This window comes from Seriola dumerili, unplaced genomic scaffold (assembly GCF_002260705.1).
Source record: "Seriola dumerili isolate Sdu_G_001 unplaced genomic scaffold, Sdu_1.0 BDQW01000378.1, whole genome shotgun sequence".
Lineage (NCBI taxonomy): Eukaryota > Metazoa > Chordata > Actinopteri > Carangiformes > Carangidae > Seriola > Seriola dumerili.
Genome location: NW_019174633.1, coordinates 258923 through 284027, shown reverse-complemented (window position 1 = coordinate 284027; position 25105 = coordinate 258923). Strand labels below are relative to the sequence as shown.

The window sequence follows — 25105 nt, the reverse complement described above, 5'->3', positions numbered from 1 at the left end:
ATTGTGGGAGTCCACAGATAACTGAATTACTGAATAATGCAAGGTTTTCATTATCCAGCTCTCCCACACAAGAAGTACCAAGTAGCAAGCCAGTGACCTGGACTTCTTCAGACTAGAGAAAATATACAATGAATATAAAAATGTGATTTTTCAGACGGAGCTGCTTTAATGGGTTTTATATAACTATTATTATTATTATTGTTATGTAGACCTCAACTGGATGTAAAAGCAAATCAAACTCAGGCGTGTTGCAGGTTTTGTGAATAGGTTTAAACATTTAAAAAATGAATACAGTTTCTAAAGTTTTAAGTCATTACATCAGCCCCTGGAAAGGACAAATCAAGCCATGTTAATGCTGATACGTGATCTTGTCCACTAGGTGACAGTGTCCCCTGCAGAACAAATGCACATCACTATTGTCTTATGTGGCAACTGATATGCACACAAGGTGAACAAATAGTGTGGTTTTTCCTCTTCTTATCAGCCTGCTCTCACACAGAGAGGTAAAAGATCACTGACGACACTGACAGCGCAAATGTCCCACTATGGAACAAGGCACATGGAGCAAATCATAGCCTTTTAGAGAAGCACCGCCGAGCTCAGCTCCTGACAGATCTGAAACAACACTTATAGCATTTCAGATCCGACAGATTTTGTCGGCGACAATGAAAACGTGAGGGCAGGAGAAGTGCTTATGTGTTTTCTTGAAGCCATAAAACACAGAATTCAAACATCTACAAGTTCAGCAAGTGCAGTTAATAATTTCAAGCCTGGATAAAAACAGACAGTGGCTTCACAAAGTATTCACACCACTTCACTTGGAAATGGATAACAATTTCCATTTTTACCCATCAGTCTACACTCAGTGACCCAGGTGAAAACATGTTTTTAGAGTTTTTTGAAAATGTATTAAAACTGCAACTTGAAGTCTGCCATTTACAAAAGTATTCAGACCCTTGATTCAGTATTCAGTTTTAGATTTTTAATAAATTTGCAGACAAATTCTAAAGCATGTTTTTCTACTTTGTCGTGATTGAAAGCTTGAGGGGAAAAATGGCAATTTTAATTATTTAAAATGAAATCTTCAAGATATTAAAGTGTGCACGAAGAGAAGAGGTCTGAATACTTTCAGACGCCACTGTGTCTCACTGCTAAGCCAAAGGTTTTTCACATACCTACCCTACATGTACTGTATATACCCAACATTTTCTTCTGTGGCACAAACAAGAATCTCTTAAATGGCTATATTGTTGTATGTATCATGCATATAGTTCTTTCAAATTTACACTGTTTACACAACAATAACAGAAACTTGTAAAGTTTACTGACAAATCAAGGAATAACAAAGATAATTACAATGCAGTAAAATTTAATGGTAAAATTAAGTCTTAAAAAAACTCCAATTAAAGGCACTTAACACCTACTTTTCATTAGAAATGCATGTCACAGAGTACATTAAAAGTGTGCAGTACATTGTGGATTGTAATGATAAGGCACCCCTGTGTAGGCTGTGTCATATGTCAGCTGTCCATGATTTATGACTGTGCACAACTTGATGAAGAACCTGGTGTCTGTGTGACACCTCAAGCATTTAAAACCTTTCTATCATTTTTCTTTACACTGAGTGATGAAAATCTCACTGATTACTTCACTATGGCTGTCCTCTTAATCCACACCTCGTTGCAGGTCTTCAGCAAAGTCCTTTAAGGCCAAGACACTTAAAAAAAAAAAATCAACCCCAAAACGACTCAGTTTGGAAGGAGACATGCAAGTAAAAGAATAACACTGATATTCAATCTTAGATTTCTTGAACAGTTTTGATGCTAAAAGTGACACAGGCTCAGCTGCACTGTAACACTGAAAGCTAACGGGTCATAGTTAATGAGGGATAGGAGCTTCCTTTGACCGAACTGTGGTCATGTCCTCTCGACTTTTTCAGGAGATCTGTTGATTTTAACAACCTGGAGGGAGTTTACATCATACAGACATGCTAGCAGCTCTATGAGTCTTTGAGCTAAATGCTAATGTTAGCATGCTAACATGCTCAAACTGACAACGCTAAATAAAGCACTGGTCAATGGGGTTTTTGGTTAGATGGCTGAAATAAAGTCTGTAGTTAACACAAGCAAGGTTTCTGACGAGTGGCTAAATCAGATGCTAACTACAAAATGACATCATCCTTGCAGCACTCTATATGGTAAATTGTTTACCATGTTTACTATCTTAGTTTAGCATATTAGAATGTGACTATTTGTTAATTAGTGCTAAACACAAAGTACAGGTAAGACTGATTAGTTTTTCGGGTATTTGGACATTCGTATTTGGCAGTTCGTGGACAGAAAGGCCTTGTTGATGAGGGGAATGGCCAGGTGGTTAAAGCTGACATAAAGGCTATGGTAACTCAGACTCTTTACAACTGTGGTGAGCTTTTAGAAAAGCACAACATGTCAACTACAACGGCAGACGACCACATTGGTTTTCACTCCTGTCAGCCAAGAACATTTATCAGAGGCTGCAGTGGGCATGAATGTGGATTTCTGCTGAGACAGCAGATGGTAGGGTCAGGATTTGGTGTCAACAGCATGAATCCATAGATCCAACCCGCCTTGTGTCAATAGTCCAGGCTGGAGGCGGTGGTGTAACGGTGTGGGGAATGATTTCTTGGCACACCTTGGGCCCTTAATACAAATCAATCATCGTGTACTCCAGTGGCCTCCCCGGTCTCCAGACCCGAATCCAGCAGAAAAACCTCCGGGATGTGGTAGAACAGGGGATTGGCAGAATGAATGTGCAGCCGACAAATCCACAGAAATGACGTGACGCGATCATGTCAACGAGGAGCAGAATCTCAAAGAAAAGTTTCCAACATCTTGTGGAATCAACGACACGGAGAACTGAGGCTGTTTTGAGAGCAAAGGGAGGCTCTACCCAGTGGTGTTCCTAATAAAATGCTCACTGAGTGTATATTCTTTGAGGCTTATTTTGGGTTTGATTTTACGTGTCCCTCGGCCTTGTTGAGCTATCAGTCAGACACGCAAGATGCGTAGCTCTGTAGTGAGATTCAGAATCAGCCAGAGTGATGAAAGCAGAACTGATTTTTCTCTTATAATGTAAGACACCGTCACTGCCATTTGGTGGGAATTTATACTGAAGGGATATTTACAGCACAGTCGATGGTGTGTTTTGTTGTGAAGCCTGTCGATTTGCACTTACTGTAAAAAGCTTTCAATGCAGCCTACACCTTTTAGACCAGCAGACAGTGGTTATATTTCTCTGCATTAATGACAATGATGAGTTTTGTACAAAAATCACCTTCGCTAAGTCTTTACATCAACGCAGCAATTATGGCACTTTGTCTGACTACAGCTGTCAGTGTGAGGGACCATTAACGCACAAAGCTTCAGGTGGCCACGATGGTTGCCAGTTAAAAGAAAAAAGAACATACAGAGTGTACACATACTAAAGCTTTTTATGTATAGCATGCTTGGCGACCAGACCGTTGTCTCTCGTCTTCTTCTCTGGTCACTCCATGACGTTATTTGAGTGACGGGGCTTTGACACTGTAACGTACCCAAGCACAGATCCACGAACCATTCACGGGTCCCTGTGTGCACTGAGGCATGGTTCGTATCATGTGTGAAAACTACTGAACCAAAACACAGACATGGACTATTATTTACCATCTGACCCCGAAAGGATATGCTTGTTTGAAATTTGTGCAGATGAAAAACACACACATCACTATGGGACGCTGCGCACACACACTTTAGGAGTGGCTGCGCCTCAGGAGGAGGAGCGAGTCGTCCACTAATCGGAAGGTGAGCGGTTTCGATCCCCGCCTCCTCCAGTCTTTGTGTCGATGTGTAAAGCCAAGATACTGGACCGCAAATTGCCCCTGATGGCTGTTCTATGACTGTGTGTATTGGTGTGAGTAAATGGGTGAATGTGGCAAGTATTGTAAAGCGCTTTGAGTGGTCTCTTAGACGAGAAAGGCGCTATATTAAGTGCAGTCCATTTACCACAAAAAGTCCAATATTTATGGAATCATTTGAGAGTATTTACCGCCTTTCCACACCAGAGCGACAACATAAACAAATGTTCTTTAGTTTAGTTTATGACTCAAGTGTTCTCTCCTTCTTCTTTGTGTTTATTGGCAGATTGCAAAACAACTAGGTGCACACCGCCACCTACTGTATCGCAGCGTGCAGTAGGTGGCGGTACTGAGGCATGGTGCAAAGCAAATGTACCTAATATGAAAACGTCCTGAAACAAGTGGCAGTGGTTGTGTCTGTCTTGTCGCGGTCGGTCTCCGGGAACAAAGAAAAACTGTTGCTTTGTCAGTAGGAGTTTGATTTCTCAAACAGTAGCTTCAGTGAAGAACAGAAATCTGGACAGACAAGTAAAATGTTCTTGGAAATCATGACGATGAAAAACGTTCTTCCAGTGCGAGGTGAAGGAAAAATAAACATTAAAAAAGCTGCTCGGGTTCATTTGGTGGTCAGCCCACTGCACATACGGGCTGGGTATCATCTGCCTTTAAACATTCGGATTTTGTGCTTGTCTGCCAGCAGCAGGGTGACATTATATTCGTAATCTCCATCATGGACTCCCGTGTGACGGAAAGCTCCGGCCAAATGATTCTCCTCCCAGTAGTGGTGCCAGTTTCCGTACTGATCAGCCCCGAATCCAAACACACTGACCTGGAGGAGACGAGAAGCAGAACCCACTACTGTGTCACGCCTGCAGTAAAACATCATCTGCACAAGCTTTATACATTTATTCGTCTATCGATTTTGTTCAGTTTTCCACATGTTTTTGATTCCCTCATTTTCCAAAACAAATTTTTTTATTCTGAAAATGCAATCTCATAAAACATCAAACAAGTTGTCCTTGTACAGTTATTCCACTTCGCTGAAGAATTCAAAGCAGCTCTTGTTTTGTTGAGGTCATGTACTGAGTACAGCCGTCCACCTTACCTTGTCACATATGTGGATGGCGAGCAGTAAGCTGAGGAAGCCGGTTGAAGGATATCGTCCGTGACCCTCGAGCCAAGACTCGTACACGTATTTGAAAAATGTGGGACTGTAAATCAACACCTGCAAAAGAATTAATATGATGTTCAGCTTTTTGGTTCAAGTTTGGAATCTGCTTATTATTTTATACTTCCATAAAACACTAGGTAACTAAAAAGAAATAGCAGAAAGAACACATTATCAATATAAGCCTTATAATAATAATAATAATAATAATCTTTATTTAAGGAACACTTTTCTAAACCCATGTTACAATGTGCATTACAAAGAGCAGCAAAATAAGACAAGCAGATCATACAAGGTCACAGAGTCACCAACAAAAGGGCAATCAATAAAAAAATCAATGAATCCATAAATAATTTCGGACTCTAGCCAGTCAATAAAAACAGAACCAATTACAGTTTCACCGGCAAAGATCTATTAGAATCAAGTAATGTGTGCAGTCAGTGAAATGAAGTCACTTCTAGTTTTCAGCCTCGGGAACAACTAAGAGACCTCTGCTCCAGGATCTCAGGCTGCGAACTGGTTCATATGCAATTAAGAGGACAGATGTATAACATGGACAGAGGCCGTGAAGAGCTGTAAAAGTCAATAGTGTAGGATCTTAAAATCAATTCCAAAAAATGTACCGGGAGCCGGAGCAAGGAGGCTGAAACCGGTGTGATGTGGTCACTTTTCTCAGATCTTGTTAAAAGCCTGGCAGCTGAGTTCTGTACAGTCTGAAGCCGACTGATAGGTTTTTTTTTGTTGTTGAGGCAGGTGTAGAGGTTGTTGCAACAGTTGAAAGTGTGAGGAGACAACAGCATGTAAAACCGTCTCTGTGTCTTTAAAAACATGAAATAGCATCTTATACCCCATATACCATATATATACCATATACCCACAGAAATATAGTGCGCTTTGTTTTGAGAAGCTCGGGGCTGGAGCTGTTTTTTAATGGTTTGGACTGAGCCCCTTGGTTCAAATTAAGGGACACACTTCACTTAGACTGAGATTGAAAAGTGGTCAGTGGTGTGTCTCTCTCGTTTAAGTGGCAAGGGCTTATACAGCTGTTTTTCTTTTTTTTTTAACATACCGATTCCTAAGGGAACGTCACTTTGACATGTGGCCTGTTGCTTCTCTTATGATGCTTCTTATGCCACTGCCCTCTGCTTCATTCAATGCATGAAATAGTTTTCTACTGCCTTTTATCTTCATAAATAAATGTATATATTTAGCTTCCAACAACATGATTTAATATTGAATCATATAACTAAATTAATCAAATACTAAAAAAAAGAAAAAGAAGAAAAAGAAAAATGTCGTGTTCAACGACTCAGTAACAGCTGCCAACTATGAATAGATATCTTCCAGTATAACGTTATGACAGAAGTTTCCAGTTTTACACGGTACATGCTGTAACAGCTGTCAGTAGGAGACCAGTGGCATGACATTTTTATGTGGCACACAGCAGCAACAGACCATAATCAGCAGTGACATGTAAGGCTGAGGAAGTGTCGTATACTGGCATGAGCGGTGAGTGTCAGTCAAACCAAGTGACACACTGTTCTGATGTGCCATACGCCCGTCAGACAGCAGCAACACAGCACTTGTCAAAGTGAAAAAGCCAGTGTTGGAAGCAGTCAGATTTTTATCTAAGAAAAAGTAGAATCATAGTATAAAAATAAAAAAAAAACTGCGTTCAAATAGCTCCTCAGGTGAAAGTATTATCAGATTCTTTTATTAAATATTATTACTCAATGTTGTAATTTGTAAATGTGCAGCCAGTTTTTTAGCTACTTTTAACTTTAAGATCGTCACATATTTTGCATGTAAAATCATAATCCGAAAAGTAACTTGTGGCTAAAGATATGAAATAAAAGCAGAGGAGTAAAAAATACAATATTTTCCTCTGCACATGTAAAATCTGAAAAAAATGAAAATACTCAGAAGTACCTCAATTTTGTACTTGCAAGTTTCCACCGGTGTTAATACCACTATGAATGAGCATGTGACACTACTGCATATCGCTACTGCAAAAGCTGATACACCACATCAGGCCATTTGCTTTGGAATGAGATGTTCAATAATCACATATAAGTGGTTCAGGTGTACACATACTTTTGGATTTCTTATTATCAAATACATCATATTCAAACAAAAGTAATCTTATGTTATCTTATTTTATTTTTTTGTTAAAGTTACAAATGTATGTAGGTATAATTCTTGTAAAACTTACCTTATCTTTGTTTGCTCTTATCCTGGACATGACAGGTAAATACGTGCTGTAACACAAAGAACACCAGGGACTTAAAATCTGGGCTTCAACTGCCTTAAAAATAGCCTGAAATGTTGTTTTGCTGAACACAGTTCTGCGTGAGAGTCTGCAATCACTGGTACCACATCCACAATCACAGTACTGAGGGCATGTCTAAAAATATAATGCCCAGTGTCAGGAACATTACGACTGTCTCTGGAAAGCTGATTGAATATCACGGGCAGATTCCAAAGTCATGTCGAGCAAGTCAAAGTGCTGTTCAGTCGACACGCTCACTGTCTTATTTTTTGTATTTTGCATCATTCATCACATGGAGGATGTGCAGCGTGGACTCGTTCATCATTCCAGGTTGGTGAAGACGGTTCAAAGCTGAAACTTAAAAAACTGGGAGAGGCTGTTTGAATAAAGGTGTGTGCAGCTCCCATGAGGTGGCCATCCAGTTTGCACATGAAAAGCATCTTTCGAAGCCAACAGCGCATAACCGCAACAGGAAGCAGATAGAGAGGCAGTTCTACATGCAAAACTTGTGTGAGTATCATTTTCATAAAGACAAATCGTATTGAGCTGATAAATTAAACATTTAAACATGCAAATTCTACACTGCGCCTGTGCAGATTTCATTGACTCCATAATGACTGAGATGAAATATAATGATTTCATAGGAAGATACAATTCAAACAAATGTTTCCAATTAAAGCAAGGTTTATCAAAGCTATTGCCTCTGCAGCAGTGTGGCTTATTTCAGTTGAAAGATGATATAGACTGTTTAACCAGTTCCTCTGTGATTTGTGTGGCATGACATAAAAATCACCTGTCTTGCCTCTGGTGTACGCTACAGTACATCATGCAGCCTAAAGTTAAAAAATGACATCCTTTCACTTTCATTGTTCCATAGAGAAGTGCTTTAACTCCAGGACGGGTACTATTTAAAGTCAGGTGTGTGATACAGTTACCCCTGTGTCCCCTCACACGGGTCTGTCCTTTCATAGACCCCCGTGTTATTTAACAAGTCTAGAAAATGTAACAAAGTAATTCACAACAGCCAGTGAAGATCTAAATGGCTGCGGAGGTAATGCTGACAGTACTGCCAGTAAAGTGAAATTTAATGATGCAGAAAGATTGCTTTGGCAGAGTTGGAAGACAACTGCACATTTATAGGAAAAATTTGTTTGGACTTGCTCGTCCTTCCACCATCTAACACACTGGCGTGTTTCGGTTATTGGCAGCTGCATTAATTGGCAGAGGCTTAATTTTTTGCTCTGGATGTCCAGTAATCAAGCTAATGATTATGGGTCATTGAGAATGAAGCAGCTGAAGGTGAAATTTACTGAAAGATTAAAACAGAGTGATTATCCCTGTTATGGCAGTCTGACAAATATACTGAGTGAGTGTGATTGTTATGGCAATCTGGTATTTGAAATGAGTGTAAATGAATCTGGGAGGACAACACATGCACCATGCATCATGATGCATTGACGAGTCGTTTCTAGCACAGTAAAAGTTCTTGAACTCTGGTTTCATTGACAAATGGGGTGGTACAGGAAGCATCTCTGCTCCACACATTATTAATTAGAATAAAAGCTCATTTATATTTGTTAGTTTTTCCCAATAATGATATTCTGGGAAAGTAATTACTGAACATAAATCATTTATTTGTAAAACCTGTATTATATTTACTTAAATATCACTAAGGATTTATTAAAATGCAACAATGACCATTATTTACAATTACATGAAATAAGATGGTCCAAATGGAAATGAAAAACAAAAACATGCGTGTGAATTTGCTTAATTATCACGTCTTGAGTGATGAATTTGTATTGGACAAATTCATTTTATATCTTACTAGTGTTTTTTCATGTAATTTTTTCATTTCTTTATCATTTTTACTTTTTTAAATCAGTCTGTTGTTTGATCTTTCAAGATTTTGGTGTCAAAGTGCAACAGGTTGTAAACACAACATTGAGATATTTTCACCTTATTACAATCATATGGCTAAAATGCTACCAAACATTAGCATTAGCGCAACATTAATTTATAGCCATGTTTCCAAGTCCAGTATTAATTTTCTCGTTAAGTCTGTCTTGCTCCTCATCAACTCTTGAGGCAAATATCAGGCTTAGCTGCTAAATGTTTCGCTACGTTCACCAGTTACTTGCTAACTTTGACTGTTGGTGCTGGGAAAGCTAGCAGACAGTGGCTGTCAAACCAGAACAATGTGTGCGGATTCATCACTACGAACCCCTTTTTACACTTTTGACCCGTTCTTAATATAAAAACACTGACTATAGCAGCTTTAAAACTGGATAAGTACACTTACTGTTTAATGGTGCCTGTGGTGAGAGCACTAATGATCCACTGCAGGTCCAGAGTCTTGAAGGGGATCAGCACCAGACTGGTGCTGTTGTCCAGGTCTATGGCACTCTCCGGATACATGACATGATGAGTTGTTCTGGCACCCACATCCTCCTCAAAGCCACTGGTGGGAGCCTGGTTCATTCTGCAGGGACATTTTGGTTTCTGGGTCATCCTTCTTTCCTCTTTTTTTTTTTTTACTTTGTCATCTTCATAATTTTCAAGGGACACCTCAAATTGAGTTTTTTCAGCCACGTTACAAAAATGGCTTTTGTTATATCAATCCGCACAACAACTACAAAGGTCACTGACACCGAGACGAGCAGAACCAGGCATGATCGCCATTTTGATGGGGAGGGGAAAAAAACAAAAATACAAAAAGCACAATTTGTCCTGCTTTCACCATGTTTTGGACATCCAAACAGCAATTCAGAACAATCCACTGTCCATTTAGAGCACAACAATTACTGCTTGGCAAGCTAGATGAGGAATCCCTATTATTATGTCCAACAATACTCACTCAGGCTGGAGCAGTAATTGGTGGGAACATCATTTGACAGTGGCTCTTGGTCTCGTCGGGGGAAGGTGATGACACAGAGGAGGAAAATCATGGAGCTGACCCCCCCCCCCCGTGTGAGTAGCATCACCTGTTTGGGAGCACTGGTCTGAGCAATGTTACCTTGCTCATTACTGACTCTTGAGATGACAGCTATATAACAACTTGACATTTCCTGCCTGAGGCTGTCAGGACTGTAAATCACCTCCCACAAGAAGCATTTTGTAACTAGGCTCTGTTACGATTTTATTATCTCATGTTTAAATATAAGACGTAGCCTCTTTTATTTAAAAAAAAAAAAATTACCATGACACTGCACAATGAGAAATAACTCCATACCTGACAGACGGACATAAATTAAAAGTCCCATATCTTACAATTTTCAGGTGTTTTATTTCAAGTTTTGATATCTTTAAGAAGATATATTTGTGACTTTAGGTACCAGAAACCAATGTAGTTTTACATCTCCTCTCTCAGGCTTCTCTCTGGAGCTCTAGTAGCAACAGGTCGGTGAGCCAATCAGAAGAGAGGAGGCTCTGAGCCTCTCTTCTGATTGAGAAGAAAAAGAAAAAGCTGAAAGTTGCTACGACGCTCTGTAGAGCTGAGGCAAATTGCAGAATCAGGTGCTTCATATTCGGATTTCACAGCTTTTTCTATCCACCTTTCATCGTCAAACTGAAAACACTGAAGCCTGCGCCTGATTTAAGAAAAAAAACACGAATTGAAGGTTGAATGAAAGAGAAACTGAATTAAAAACATACATTAAATCAGCTTATGAAAACAAGAGGGAAGTAGAGACATGATGCACAGCTGTCTTTAATGCGACATCAAACTAAAGCAACGGTACAGCTGTGAAATGTTGGAAGGCCAGGCGGTCCCAGAGGAGAGAAGTGTTGTGTCAGCGGTAATGAAGCTGCTGCACCAGATGTGTCTGTGGGTATTATCGACACAGCACTGATCATTATGATATTGCATCATCACTTGTAGCGTTATGGGGGGTGGTTGGTGGTAGGAAGAGCAGTTAGCACAATAATGATGTGTCGTTTTATACGATCGCATCTACAAAAACTCACAGCACAGCCTGTTTGGAAACGGAAAGAAGGAGGAGAAAAAGAGCGATTGACCATTAACAAGCAATAAGTACTGCTCTTTCTGCCAGCTGTTCGGGGGAAGTAAAGCCCGCTCTGGCCACCGCTGGGCAGTGGCTTTAAGAGATGAGCACACTCATCAAAACCAACCAGGTTCGTGGCTCTGACCGAGCTAAAAAAAAAAACAAAAAAAAAAACTGCAATGTATGGAAGACGAAGATATTGGCAAGAAGTTTTTTACGGTGCAGTATCTCAGTAGGAAAGAACACTTTTTTGACAGCACTATGTTCTCTGGTTCCTCCCCTAATGGTAACTATATGGGATGTGGGAATTGCTCAGCAAATGGATCCTTACTGTCCAGAGCAAATGAAAAATCATCACTACTTCAGCACATTCAGGGATATTCTACTGTACCATCACGTTACTTTATGTCAGTGCTTAAAGGTAAGGTTGGTTTTTCTCGGCTCTTGATTTACGCCTCTGCTATTATACCCATAAATTATTAATAACCATTGCGGTTAAATGTATTTGATCACTTGCAATGCTTCAGAGACACTCATCTGCATTCTTCTTCATGATACTGATATGTAAGTAATTACCACAATTTATGCAGGTTTACAGGAGACTAGGCTTTGATGGAACTTTATGTGATGTTCTTCTCAAGTTATACACAAAAGTAATAGACTTTCCCTTAAGTTTCTTATTTCTATTCCTTTTTTCAATCTCCCGAAAATGACCAAACCTAAATCCAATTTAACATCGTCAAACACAAAACACGGAGGCACAAACTGTCATTGATTCCACACAACACAATGGACACATCTTTGATTTCAACTTATTGAATTTGTCTCTCTTGAGATTTGAGAAGACTGTATAGGTCTTGCCATTACTCACTGTAGGGGTCAATGCTGCGATAATGCAAGTCTGTAAGAGGTCACTCAAGAAGTTAGCTTAAGTTGTTAAGTGGATTCAGTGAGCTGCTCTCTTTACTTAATCTTGTGGGGGCGTGTGGTGTCAACTGCTCTAAGGAGGCGAGCATTTCAGACTGGTCTCATCAATATTCAACTTCTGCTGTAACTCCCTCAACCCTCCTGTCTAGGCGCTGGAAATTTGTACCAGATGGACTTGAAACAAACTGGAGCAGATGTATTGAGAATTTGAAAAGCCCATTTCGCCAACAAGATGGTTTGCTGGAGGCATTTTACCTGGTGAACGCAACCGCTCAGGATAACGCAGACCACGACAGTGTCAGGCGGAGGTTGCTTCTTAGATTTTTAAGTGGAATAATTAGGATCAACCCTCGAACGTTAGCTCGTGTAAAGATTTTGATGTGGCTCTCGTATAGCTTAGAGATGAGTACAGGTCTGTGACACCCCTCTGGAGAAAGCAGGACTCACTGTCAGTGGAAGAGGGAAATTCAGAGTGCAGGTCTTTTTACTAATGACAGATCTCTCAACCAGTGATTTAGAGCAGAACGATACGGGGGCTGCAAGTATTAAGTGACAGGACTTTGAGCTTCAATCAACTTCACTCACTTTTAAGTGACTCTTGAAGGCTTAAATATACAAGTCAGGTTGAACTGTATGAAGGTCTAAAGCAATGATTAAAGTTTTTCAGAGATGTTTCACTGCAAACAGGCAAACAGTAATGTCTGTTTGTATTTTCAGATGCGGCTTGACCAAAGAGTGGGTGAATACCACCAAGAACCTGCGTCAGATCAGATGGACTGCACGGAAAACATCAATGACTTCACTTTGGATGAAATGCATGAATGAAACATCACTGACTGCAGACGTTTTAATTGTTTATTCGATTTCACATCAATGTATCGTTGCTCAGCTTGGTGCCATTCCTGCGTAAGGTGGTGCGGGTGTAATTTATCAGTGCACCTGCTAGTGTGGATTTTAGGCTGCAGCTTGTGCAAGGCTCGATTACCTTTATACTCTCTCTTAATATCATGGCTCAGTGCTTGGTTATTTACAGATAATATAAAACAGGGGAATCAGGGGCGGGGTGGAGGTGATCATGGTTTTGGTTGGGTGCTCTTGAAAAACTGATAAATTATCAACCATTATCTCACAGCATTTCCAATGCTGCAATCAATGACATCATTAAAGAAATAATTCAAGTTGATTTAAAATGTAATGTTCCTTAAACTGTAATATTAAATGTGTGCCCGCTTTTATCTTTTGTTTCGTGCCCCTGTGTGTAAATCATTTGTGGATTTGATGGCAGGCAGATCAGTGATTAGCAGCGACCGGGCTGCAGTGATTGGTCACCAGCATGCCCAATATGTTTTCAGACAAGAAGTTCCCCGCTGCCAACTCCTGCCTGAGCGAGCAATAAGCGAAAGCTTTACTGCTCCCAAAAACACATCTCTGATCAGCCACAAAAACTCATTTCCTTTAAAAGTTCCATATTTTACACTTTTCATGTGTTTCATTTGAAGTGTTGATACATGAGAAGATATATTTGTCGTTTAAAGCACGAACTTCCATGTTGGCTTCATTTTTCAGCCCTGGAGTTTGAGGCTTGGCAGTTGCTTTCACTGAATATTGTCCTTTTTTGAATTTTTAACTCTGTGTATTTCTATATATCTCGACATCATTGCAAATGAGGGAAACCACAATGAGGCTTGAATTAAAAAATGAGAGCAATAGGAGAGATTCTGTGTCGACTCCACATGACAGTGGCTGGCTGGATATGTCACTTGCTACTGATTGGTTAGGACAAACAAAACAAACAAACAAACAAAAAAAAAAAAACCCAACACAATATCAGCCAACATGAACACTAAATGTCAAGCTGAATAATTGAAGACAAACAAAATGACAATGCACTCTGATTATTAGGCTATCGATCAGAGAGTGCAGAGATTCTGTCAGTGTTGGTTAACTAATTAATGGAAACTACTGTTTATGTCTTCATATTCACAGTCATTTGTCACTTTTGACATTAAAGCATCAATGAGATCATCGTGGATTTAGGCCATCTTTGATTTTGCAGTTAGGTCTGACGTCTCAGACTTTTCTCTCTGGGAATCGTCTGGTTTTTTTTTTTGTTTTGTGATGCTAATAATGATTAATATCATGTTTAATGTCAGGGCTGTTTGCCTGCCAGCAGGTTGTTGGACATTATTTGCCTGATAATTATTCATTTGCCCTCAAAATGCTCAAAGCGAAGAACCACTGTACTCTCTATAACACAGCCCTGTGCTTCACGGTGCAGCCGGATCACGCAGCATGTAATAGCCAACTAACACTTTAAAGGTCAGTGGTGTTTCAGTCCTGTCTCATTTCTTCACATGCTCACCGCACTTCTCCGGTGTTACCACCACTCTCCTCTCTAAGCCTGAGTGTGTCTACGCGGTTCCAGCCGACTGATAATCATGATGAGGAATGAACACTGTATACATTTTTATGAGGTGGGGCCAGAATGAGGCAACAGATGAGATGAAGGCGCAGGGTCTCAGGTGTGGTTTTGAAGCTTGAGGCTTTGTGATTAACAGGATGAATACTAAAGTTGCACTCAACGTGGCGCTGAGTGTCGAACGGTGCCTGTTAGCTACAGATGGCTTACAGTTGTCCTCGAACCACAGCTTTCGTTATCCACTCTCTTAAGATGTGGACTGATGTAGACCGAGATAAGAGAAAGGCTGTGTAATGAACTGTAAGTCCTTTAGGTATACAGCAGGATGTTGCAATCGATTCTTGATCTATTAGGTATCCACTGTAGAGTTTTGGGTATAAAACTTATTGCAGGTTTAGCTCTATACCAGACTGCCAACAACAATGAATGTTTCTTACTGACTGCCTGATTCCCTATATAAGTAAACCCACTAGTGAAACCCTCACCGTACCTTACCTCACAGCTCGTTAAAGAAGCCCTCATCTGTTACAATGTGGGAACTCCCTTAACGAGTCTAAGTGCTCATTACTTAGTATTTCAAACTCATTAAGCTTTCATGCGCAAGTCTTTCCTGCAGTTTGGGTGACCTACCTTTGGTTTCACTTTGAAAAAAGTGCAGTGTGGTTTATACAATACAACTAAACTGGGCTCTGTGACATCTTGTGTTTTTTTGAAGAGAAGATCAAGTTTGTTGGCCTCAGTCCGAGTCGTTTAATACTGGGTATATGCCGATTTTAAATGTATTTAAATGTTGATTAAATATGTATCTGACACACTGAAATAACAGCTGGAGCCCATTTATTCAGACAAACCTACTTAATCCCAATACTGACAACACTGGTTCAAAAATATAAAATTTAAATTACTCATACAATAAATGAAAGTTTAACTGCAGAGTAAGACTTCTGAGATTGACCTGCAGCAATCAGCTAGAGAGAAGACATTAGATTTGAAGTATTAATAAACACAAAGCTGATTGTACAGTGGTGTTAAAGAGTTGAGCTTCTTTCTGGCTGAGAACTAACAGAGAGGACTTTAACCAGCCAACAGACACGTTTAATTAATGCTAATTTACTCATGAAATTCACAACAGTTAGTGACAGCTATGATGTGCCGTGGGCGATGTTTGTCATTTTATCTGGTGAAAGAGACGGTCATTGTTGGCTAAAAACAATTAGCTGCTAGCCTACATGAATGTTTTGTACACTGCCCTTTGCTAATGGCAATTAGCGACAGAGTTAAGTGAATTCATGTACTTTGCCAACCTCAGTGTTTTGACTCAGACTCTCCCCACTCATACAATCTGACTTTCACTTGGATGTGAATGCTGCACTGTGGAGCCCGTCTGTCATACACACTGCAACACTAACAGGCTGAGGTGGGGAAAACACAGATTACAGTCAGGAAAGAAGTCGATACCGATCCACTAAAAAATGCCTGGATCAGCCCAGATACAGATCCTTATCTTTATTACTTTGCGATGCTGGACTCACTTGTAGCTGTACCTTCAGTAAAATGAAGAATGATTGCTAGAGTTATTCAAAAGCAATATGCCCTAGTTTAAGTAAACTTTCCTCGAACAAAGAGTTGATTTTTCAAATTCTGTGCCTGCTAGAAATCTGACAGGCTAATGAAGCAAAGCAGCAAATTGCAGCATAATATGTTAAAGATTGGATTTTTAGTTGTGCATTAGCTATGGGTTGCAGCATAGCTTCAGGTAGCCCCTGTAGCTACACTGTAGCGCGAGTACAGCGCGATACTACCTGATCACGTACAATACAGTTGTTTAGTGCTCCAGTGGTACGATCCATGTAGTCAGACTATCTACGACATACCATAGCATCAAGAATGAATCCACCTTAAAGGGGCTTTTTGTACGCTTTGCTATCATACGTAGCCAATGTTAGCATTAACAGCTGTTTACTTACCAGTCTTGCTGAGAGCTTCGGCCATCGATGTTTTTACATGACAAGAGGTTATAATACGTCACCTGAACAACTCTACTTCTTCAGGTCAGACTGGACGCTACAGTGACTCGGTATCGGAAAGAGATAAGGCTGGACAGATCGGAGCTAGCTGGTTAGCATGCTAACTTCCGTAGAAGAAAAAAAAAGTGATAGAAATAGAAGCAAAACAAAAGGGCGGCTTTGAAGTTTGATGGTGAGCTCACCACATTTCTTCTAGACTGGTAAGTAAATAGCTGTTAATGCTAACGTTGGCTATGTAGCAATAGCAAAACCTACAAATAGCTCCTTTAGGTGTCTACATGCTCCTCTCCTTAACATACCTACCTGCTTACTTTGCACTTAAATGATCATGGCTGGTTCAATTTCCTGCAGAAGGAAACATTAACTGCCACTGATGTCAGGGTTTCTGTTTTATTCTTGCTCCGCTCTGTGTACTTATAAACTCATTTCAATTCACGTCACAAAATGGACGTTTGATGGATGGCCTTTGTTTCTTACAGTGCCCCTGTGACACACGTGTGCAGCCCAAGAGGCAATCAAGCTCCTGAACTCCATTGTTCTTTGTGTCACAATAACAAATAGGTTCACTGAGCAAACGACAGATGTGATTGCAGCATTGACCGGGCACACATGAAAATGAAGTAATTAATTCGAAATTTTTATTAAGGTCTTTTATTGCCCTGCTCCAATTTTATAGAACAATAATAATAAGCAGGAGGAATTATGCAAAAACAAGCTTTGAGGACTTGACTTTTGTTCGAGCTTCAGGGCACTGATTACAAACACAGAGAGCAGCCTATCTGTCCTTAGTCAGAGGTTGTTGGTGAGTAAGAGGCACTTGTGAGGCGTGTTGTGGTCATTCATGGGCCCTCGGGAACATATGATTATGGTAACAACACTCTCACGGAGAAAGGAAAAAGTGCACTCTCTGAATCGTGTAAACAGGTTTAAAGATCATCATTACTAGTTGTGGGGCAAACTCAGAAGACAGCTAAAGCTGGAAAGCTTGCACATTAGTTGTGTGAAAATCCGTGTTTAAAAGCCAATTTCAAACAGGGATTTTGAGTCACAAATGTGATGTGCCTACCTATTACATCTGCTGGCTTTAAGATCCATCTTAATGAAGTTATTTGCAGGGGCTTACATCATCGTGTAGAATATAAGCTTGACTGATCCTCAATTCAGCAGAGTAAATATGAATGATGAGACAATCACACATCCAAGACAGCCTACTTCTTTTCATATGAAATATGCTGGTGTGCCCATAGAGCATACAGACGTACTGAGAGAATGTAATTGCATATAATCATTTATTCCGTGTTCAGAAGAGATGTGAGTGATTTGACTTTCTGAAAAACCTATTCTGGGCAGAGTACTGCCCTCAAATATGATGCCCATGTTTTGTGAAATGTGTATTCTACACCTTAGTCGTGCACTGATTGTTCCAGTGTAGCTAGGGTGACCTTTTGGCTCGGCACCATGCCTTCCAACCAAGCACGACTGCAAATGTGAAGCTCAGGCTATGACAAAGACAGAGAAATCAGCATATTTACATGGCTTGCTTCTGCGGGAAACTACTCTGCTAATAGCAAAGTAATAACTCTTGTCTTGGTAGTGTCCCTGTCATCTGATAATTGAATTGGTAGACAATGCCATGCTGCTGTCACAGTGGAGGCTGGCAAAGAAGATAAGTGCAGTAATGTGGCTTTACACAGAGGCAACATGTCACGGCAGGTTGACAAAGTCATGCTGTGATAAATTAAGAGCCAAGCTAGAATGCTATGTGAATTTTGCTTTCAGATATTTTAGCAGCGCTTTGGTTACTCTTGATAAGATCTTTGTATCAGCCACATCGTCATGAAGCCATCAATCTTAAGACAGTCCTCATTTCACCCAGAATATCTGATAGGCTGGTGAGTGTCTCAGCCTCCTCTAAAGCATCCACACCTTTATTCCATGGACCCAAACTACTTTTCGACTGTGTCTGAAATGAGTACGCTATATTCATTTCATTTCATTTCCTATATAACATGTCTGTTATATAGGAAGTAGTAAATGAATGAACAAGGGAGTTCTCTTAGTCAACAAATACTTAAAGGAGCTACTTGTAAGTTTTGCTATAGCTACATAGCTAACGTTAGCATTAACAACTGTTTACGTGTAGAAGAACCGTTGCAACGTCATTCCTTTACTCTGTCTCCATCAGTGGAAAGCAACATCAGTGTTGACTCTTGTCTCTATCACGTGTTTTCTTCTACTGAAGTTAGCACGCTAACCAACTAGCTCCTCTCGTCACTTTCCGATTAGTGACTCACTGCAGCCTCCAACCTGCCCTGAAAATGTAGCGCTGCTCAGAGGGCGGCAATCACCACCGCCTGCTCCCAGCAACAAACCTTGCAAAATTTGTAATAAAAGGTTGTCAATGAATAATTTTAATTACAGTTTTTTTTGATGAAATTAACACTGACTACATTATTCAATTCATGCAAGAATAGCAACAGCAAATGTCAACACTGTGTCAGCAACACAAGTCCAGCCTACACACTGTAACTGACATCTTCTTTCAAAGGTTATTTGCATGTGTTTTCACATGTTTATGAAAAGGGTGCCTATAGAAATCTTATATGTGACATGTACAGGTATTTAAAGGATTCAGTATGCAGAGTGAATCACATATTTCTTTTTATCTCCACTTCTTTTTGTTTCCACTGTTGCATTATTAAACTGAGTCTCATTTGTTTTCACTGTTTTATTCATGCAAGTACTTATACACAATTATAGAGTGGTTGTGTTCCTCACCTTTATGGTCAACTTTCCAGTACAATTAACTGATCATGATTTGAGACAAGCGTCTCCCAGGCAAGTTTTGTTTGTTGTTTGGTCCAAATTGTTCTCCCTTATCTCGTCTATGTGTCCAAGCTACAGGAGAGATTAAGTGTGATTCCACTATCTCTGTGTCTTCAACTCCATAAAGTTAGCTGCATTTTCACATTTACTAGATAAAAGCATCGACTTTATGTCTAAAATGTACTTTTTTTTTATCTGCAATCAGATACAAACTGGAAATGGGTATGTTGTGTGCTGAGTTTTAAGATAAGATGTCTGAAAAATTTTAGCGAGCATGAGCATCGGTCTGTCAATTAATATATTTTAGATGAACAAAAAGCATAATTTGAATCCAATCTTAATAGTTATGATGGCTTGGTAGTGCGTCAAACAACATATCCTTTATAAATTTTCATTATTCAAAAGCCACAGAGCTTATTTCTGTCAGTCAAAGGCAGATGCAAAGGCTCCTCTTATGACTCAAATCTATTTTACCACCGCAATCTGCTAAACAAACAAGAGGCTCTAGCCGATAGGCCAATGCCGTTCAATATTCATAATAGTCTATAAAGAAGGGCTTTAGAGGATCTGGGTGAATTGCATTGTGGATATCTGAAAGGCACTGGTTTTCAGTCTCTGGTTACAGCCACTGGACTGTTTTCCTCTTTAGGAATTTGCATATTCCGCCCCTGCAGCCTTCGGCTCCATCTACAGATCAGTATTTATTCTGAGTCTTAACCAAACCTGCAAAAAGACGGCCAAGCCTCAGATCTGTGATTTGTCCAGCCTGGAGATATTGCATGAGCACTGAAGTCTTAAATCTGAAAGAGAAGGGTTTTTTTCCCAGTTAGCTTAATTTTATCATGAAATTAACAGTTTTGCAGCAGATAGCACACCCACACCTCCCCCCAGAGAAAATCTTGTCATGTTTTCCATCTTTTCCAATTCATTCTCTGCAGAGCTGCAATTAGTGTGACAGATTACAGGGAGCGACAAACTCCTCTCTTGTTTCCTGCCGCCCTGAGGCAGGGAACAAACATTTAAATACTCATACTCCATTGTTTTCATCTGATGCTTTGTTAAGATAATTTTTTCAAATATTTATAGTTATATCCGAGTGCAGAATGAAGATGTGTGAAGTCAAACCTCAAACCACACCTCTGAGCTGAGAGCAGGCTGGGACACAGCACAAATGAATGTGACAGTGAGAGATGGGAACGCTACACTAAAAGCAAAATGAAGGCTTTGTCTGGTGTTTGTCTGCCAGTGAATTAACTAATTATATAAAAAAACATTGTTGTACGCATATAATATGATGGATATGATGCAGCTAGTTTGATTACATATTTGTCTCGGGACTCATCAGTGTTACACACAACAACCTAGAGCCTAGACCCTCTCACTAAAACTTGAAGTCAACTGAATGAAAAATGAAAACCAACTTGAGTTAGGTCCAGTCCAGTGAAAGCTCGGTATATGGGGCCAAGTGGTTAACAGCAGCAACCCAGGTTCAATTATTCATGGCTGTATGTCTTCGCCCTCATTTCCCGTCACCTCTGTACTGTCTGCCTTTGAATAAAGGCAAAAATGTCCCCAAAGTGAAAAATAGAAAGCCCAGTAAAGAGAACAGAAGCATCAGCATTACAGCTGGTACAGCATAAATGTTGAAGGATAATTGGGGCCTATTAGCAGATAGAAAATCTGCATATACTGTGTTTTAATCATTTAAATCATTTTCTAAGTAAAAATAATGGATGACTTATGACTGTATTTGTTGGTTTTTAACATCTTCTGTGATACTAAACTGAACATCATTGAATGTTTATCTGGCAATGCACACACTTTTAGTATGACATATATATACAGTATATTGAGTCTAAAAAATATCTGATAAAAGTATTTTTTTTAAAAACATGTAATTTATGCATTACTGCAAAATGTGAACCCCTCAAGTTGTTGAAATCCCCAAAATTCCCACTCAAAAAAATACACATAGCATGAGCTTGACAGCTGTTGCTCTGCCTGAAGGAGTGGTGCCAACATTTCTGCAGCGAACTTCAGGTTTTATCTCCAAATCGAGCGGGTTAGATAATCTGGTTAAACTGTTGAAAATTGTCATTAACTGTGGTGGGAACAGTGTCGTCATAATCGACAGAAATTTCAGCCGAAGCTACAAAAATAAGACTCAGTGTGAAAGAAAATGGAAATGAGAGTTCAGTCCAACAGAGTAAAAGGATTCTATTGTCAGTGACAAAAATGAGTAAATACCACTGCAAATGTCAAGAGTGTGTGACTGTGTTATTTTTGCAACCACACCAAAGACTGAAGCACTAACTGACCTTATGATGAAATCACTGGAGTCGATGAGGCTGCCGTACTGGGACCCTTTAAGGTTCCCAGAGTTCCCCACCACAGCGCAGGACCTGCAGCGCTCGGGGCTGGCGTCCATGTAGAGCACCTCATCAGGGATGACTTGGAACAGCTCCTCCACCACTTCACTGAAGTTGGCCGGCTGCCTCTCTGACTGCAACCACTGGTGACACAGCAGAGACAGGCCTCAGAGACAGCCGTGGCTCTAGGGCCACTTTAAGTAGAAGTGATTGAACAAGGGCAGCGGAGCTCGAGACACCAAGCACATTTCTGAAATAACCTCAGGGGCAGCTTAGCTCCGTCTGTGGGGGCTCTTTTGGCCTGGCCTTCTTCGGGTGGCTTTGAACTCGGAGAGACAGTAAATAAATGCAGGAATGTGTGCGCTCCGTATGCTGTTACATATTGTGCTGTGGCGGCTGGAAACGGAACGGATACAGAATGTTCTGCTACAATCTCACACGAGCTTTAATGCAGTTTTGGTGACTCATGGGCTAAATATTTTTATGGCGTCTTTTCCACCGTGCCAAGTCTGGAGAAATCCTATAACATTTTTGAATTTTATTTGATATTGAATATGGTTAATACGTGCTGAAATACAGCTTTTAAAACTCTACTGAAACCCAGATTACGTGTATGTTTCCCATCTGATGAGCATCTCTTCCTTTACAGCCATTACACTTAGCCGTGGAACGTGTAAGCTTTGACATCTTACTGGAACAAAGAGCCCGGTACACCTGGAGGTCGTGCCCTTGCCTTGCAGCAGCACAGCCCGAACCATCTGGCTGGACTCGCGTTGATTCGTGACACTTGCCTCATCAAGCTCCCTGTGAGGAGCATTTCTTGAAATGAGTAGTGACAGGAGGCAACCTTGCAGTAATTTTTCTATTCTTGCCTCTAATTGGACACGGTGTGAGGTGAATGTGGGAACACCGAAGGCACTGGATGGCTTCCAGACAAAGGTAGTTTAATTGTGTGACATACAATTTGTCAATGGGCTTTTCTAATTTAGAGAGCTGTACTTTAATAATTGGATGTACAGAAAGTACAGTATATATTGATTTGACAGAATTAAATTAGCGCTGGTGCCTAATTAGTTCTACAGCTGACGTGAATTGTAATTTACAAGAAAGTGGATTTAAAAAAAGAAATCCTCCATAAAACATTTTAACAACTATTGTATCTATAAATAATTATGGGTTACATTTTTTGGGTTTTTTTTGTGTTGTACTTGGCATTACATCCATTTAGATATTTCCTGTGGAGCTGGACCTGGAGTTTGATATGAGGAAGTAACAGTAAACATCTGTCACTGCAGATGAGCAGTCATTTAACACTCACAGCAATCACACAGGTGACAAAATCCATCACACGGGAGGGAGGCAGAGATACCGACTGCAGTGTCAGGTCGTAGTCAAAACTGAAAACTAGAGTAAAGTTAGTGGATTTTCATGGATATTCATTCTAACTAACTTCAATGAATTTCGAAATCAAAGAGTGAAAATCCTTTATCTCGTTAGCTCTAATTGGAAAGAAACAATTTACTGCGTGTTTTCTTTATCTAAATAATACCATGAGGTGACCGTTAAAGAAGCACTCCAGCAAATTAGTATTACACCTCCGGAAAATTGAATTTGTACTTGAGAAGCTGATTAAAAAAAGGAATGGAAATCAAAGCAGCACACTGGCTTTCAGTTCCTTACATGAGTCAGACTTTACAAACTACACTTCCTATAAAACAACTCAATCGCATCTTTTGTGAGAGGAGAAACTTACATACTTTATGTATTGTTTTAATGTTTAAAGGTATTGAAGGCTACATTTTTCTTTCCTTAATAAGCTGTTGGGAAAAACTGTAGTCAAAACATATTCATGAACAGCGGCATGTTTGCATAATATTTGCAACGTTTGTGTTATTACTGTCGGACTGAAGGAGGCAGGTTGCAGGGGGCCGAGCTAAGGGTTGTGCTATCAGCTATACATTGAAGTTATAATGGTATAAACAGTATCTCTCGCCGCCTCGTCCACAGATTTGGGAGAGATGCTGGGAGAAAACAACAATTTCCATATCCACCGCCTCACTTGTTAAATGTGAACAAATTGTGCGTGGGAGTTTGCTTCACAACTTGATCCTGGTGAAAATCCCTTGGATTTGAAACAATCAATGTGGCGAAAAACAAACACTCCTTGGGAGCTTTACAGCAGTGTGCGTGATCTTGGTTTTTTTATTTTTATTTTATTCATGCACAGGCTTTGTTCTCAGCACCTCATCTGCTCTCAGAGGCTGAATGTGGATGTTTCTCTCAGTCCTCTATAGGATCGCATTGCAAATCCCCTTAAAACAAACAAAAAACCCCCCCAGAATCCTTACCTGCCACCATTTAAAGGTGTCATCAGAGAGGACGCTGTTCTCTCTGGTCATCAGCGGGTGGATGGACTGATTGAAGTGCTCAGCGAACCAGGGGTCGTCCTCCAGCTCCGTCATGCACTGCTGACAGGCGCATGGCCCTTTGGAGAAAAAGTTGTCCGACAGGTGAAAGGCGTACTTGAAGAAGTAGAGCGAGGGGTCTCGGAAAGTGTAACTGAACAGGAACGTCGTGAAGGTAATAACGCAAAAGAGCACGGCAAAAGTCCTGATTCTCCTCCGCTTGGGTAGAGACATGTTGTCACAGTCAGAATCAGTTGGCCGGGAACTTTGGGAGGGCGACGGACGAAAATAGCATCATGATAAATCTCGAGTCCCGAAGGTGTGAGAAAAAAAGCGACCCTGTTGACCACATCTCTCTGTGGTGGATTGAGCGTAACCTGTTGTTCTTATCCTCCAGAAAACACAGCACACGGATGGGAACAAATATCCTCAATAAAATCCATCCATGTGTTTCCTTCTTAGATTTTACATAAACCAAAGGAAGGTAAATCCACGGCCGGGGTCCGTCAGCTTGATGCTTCCTGCTTAATCAGATTCAGCCACTTTTGCTGACTGTCGGGATGTTGACTCTGTGAGGTCAGTGACTGATGTGTCATCCATTCTTTAATGATCCATCTAGAAGGCAAATAAAAGGACATTTCTGTGACACACAAACTGGGAAACATTAAGGGAAAAACAACCTGTGAACCCTGAATACTGTTTAACCATAAGCAGACAGTGGATGTAAATTCTGCACTGCTCAGAGTTCTTGTAATTTCACAGTACAAATAGTTACAAAATGAAACTGTCACATCATCCCTACAATTTCTTTGCATGGCTG

The 25105-nt window shown here is 40.2% G+C and overlaps 1 protein-coding gene across 1 annotated transcript; it reads right to left on the bottom strand.

Moving 5' to 3' along the window:
• Window positions 1-920: 920 nt before the first annotated feature.
• LOC111233169 (CMP-N-acetylneuraminate-beta-galactosamide-alpha-2,3-sialyltransferase 1-like) lies at window positions 921-24901 on the bottom strand. Its single transcript, XM_022760925.1, has 6 exons — window positions 24229-24901; window positions 21830-22023; window positions 9611-9790; window positions 7252-7297; window positions 4977-5096; window positions 921-4700 (listed from the first exon to the last, which is right to left on the bottom strand). The coding sequence occupies exons 1-6, from the start codon at window positions 24517-24519 to the stop codon at window positions 4527-4529; spliced, it is 1005 nt and encodes a 334-aa protein (XP_022616646.1). The 5' UTR covers window positions 24520-24901; the 3' UTR covers window positions 921-4526.
• Between the last annotated feature and the right edge of the window lie 204 nt (window positions 24902-25105).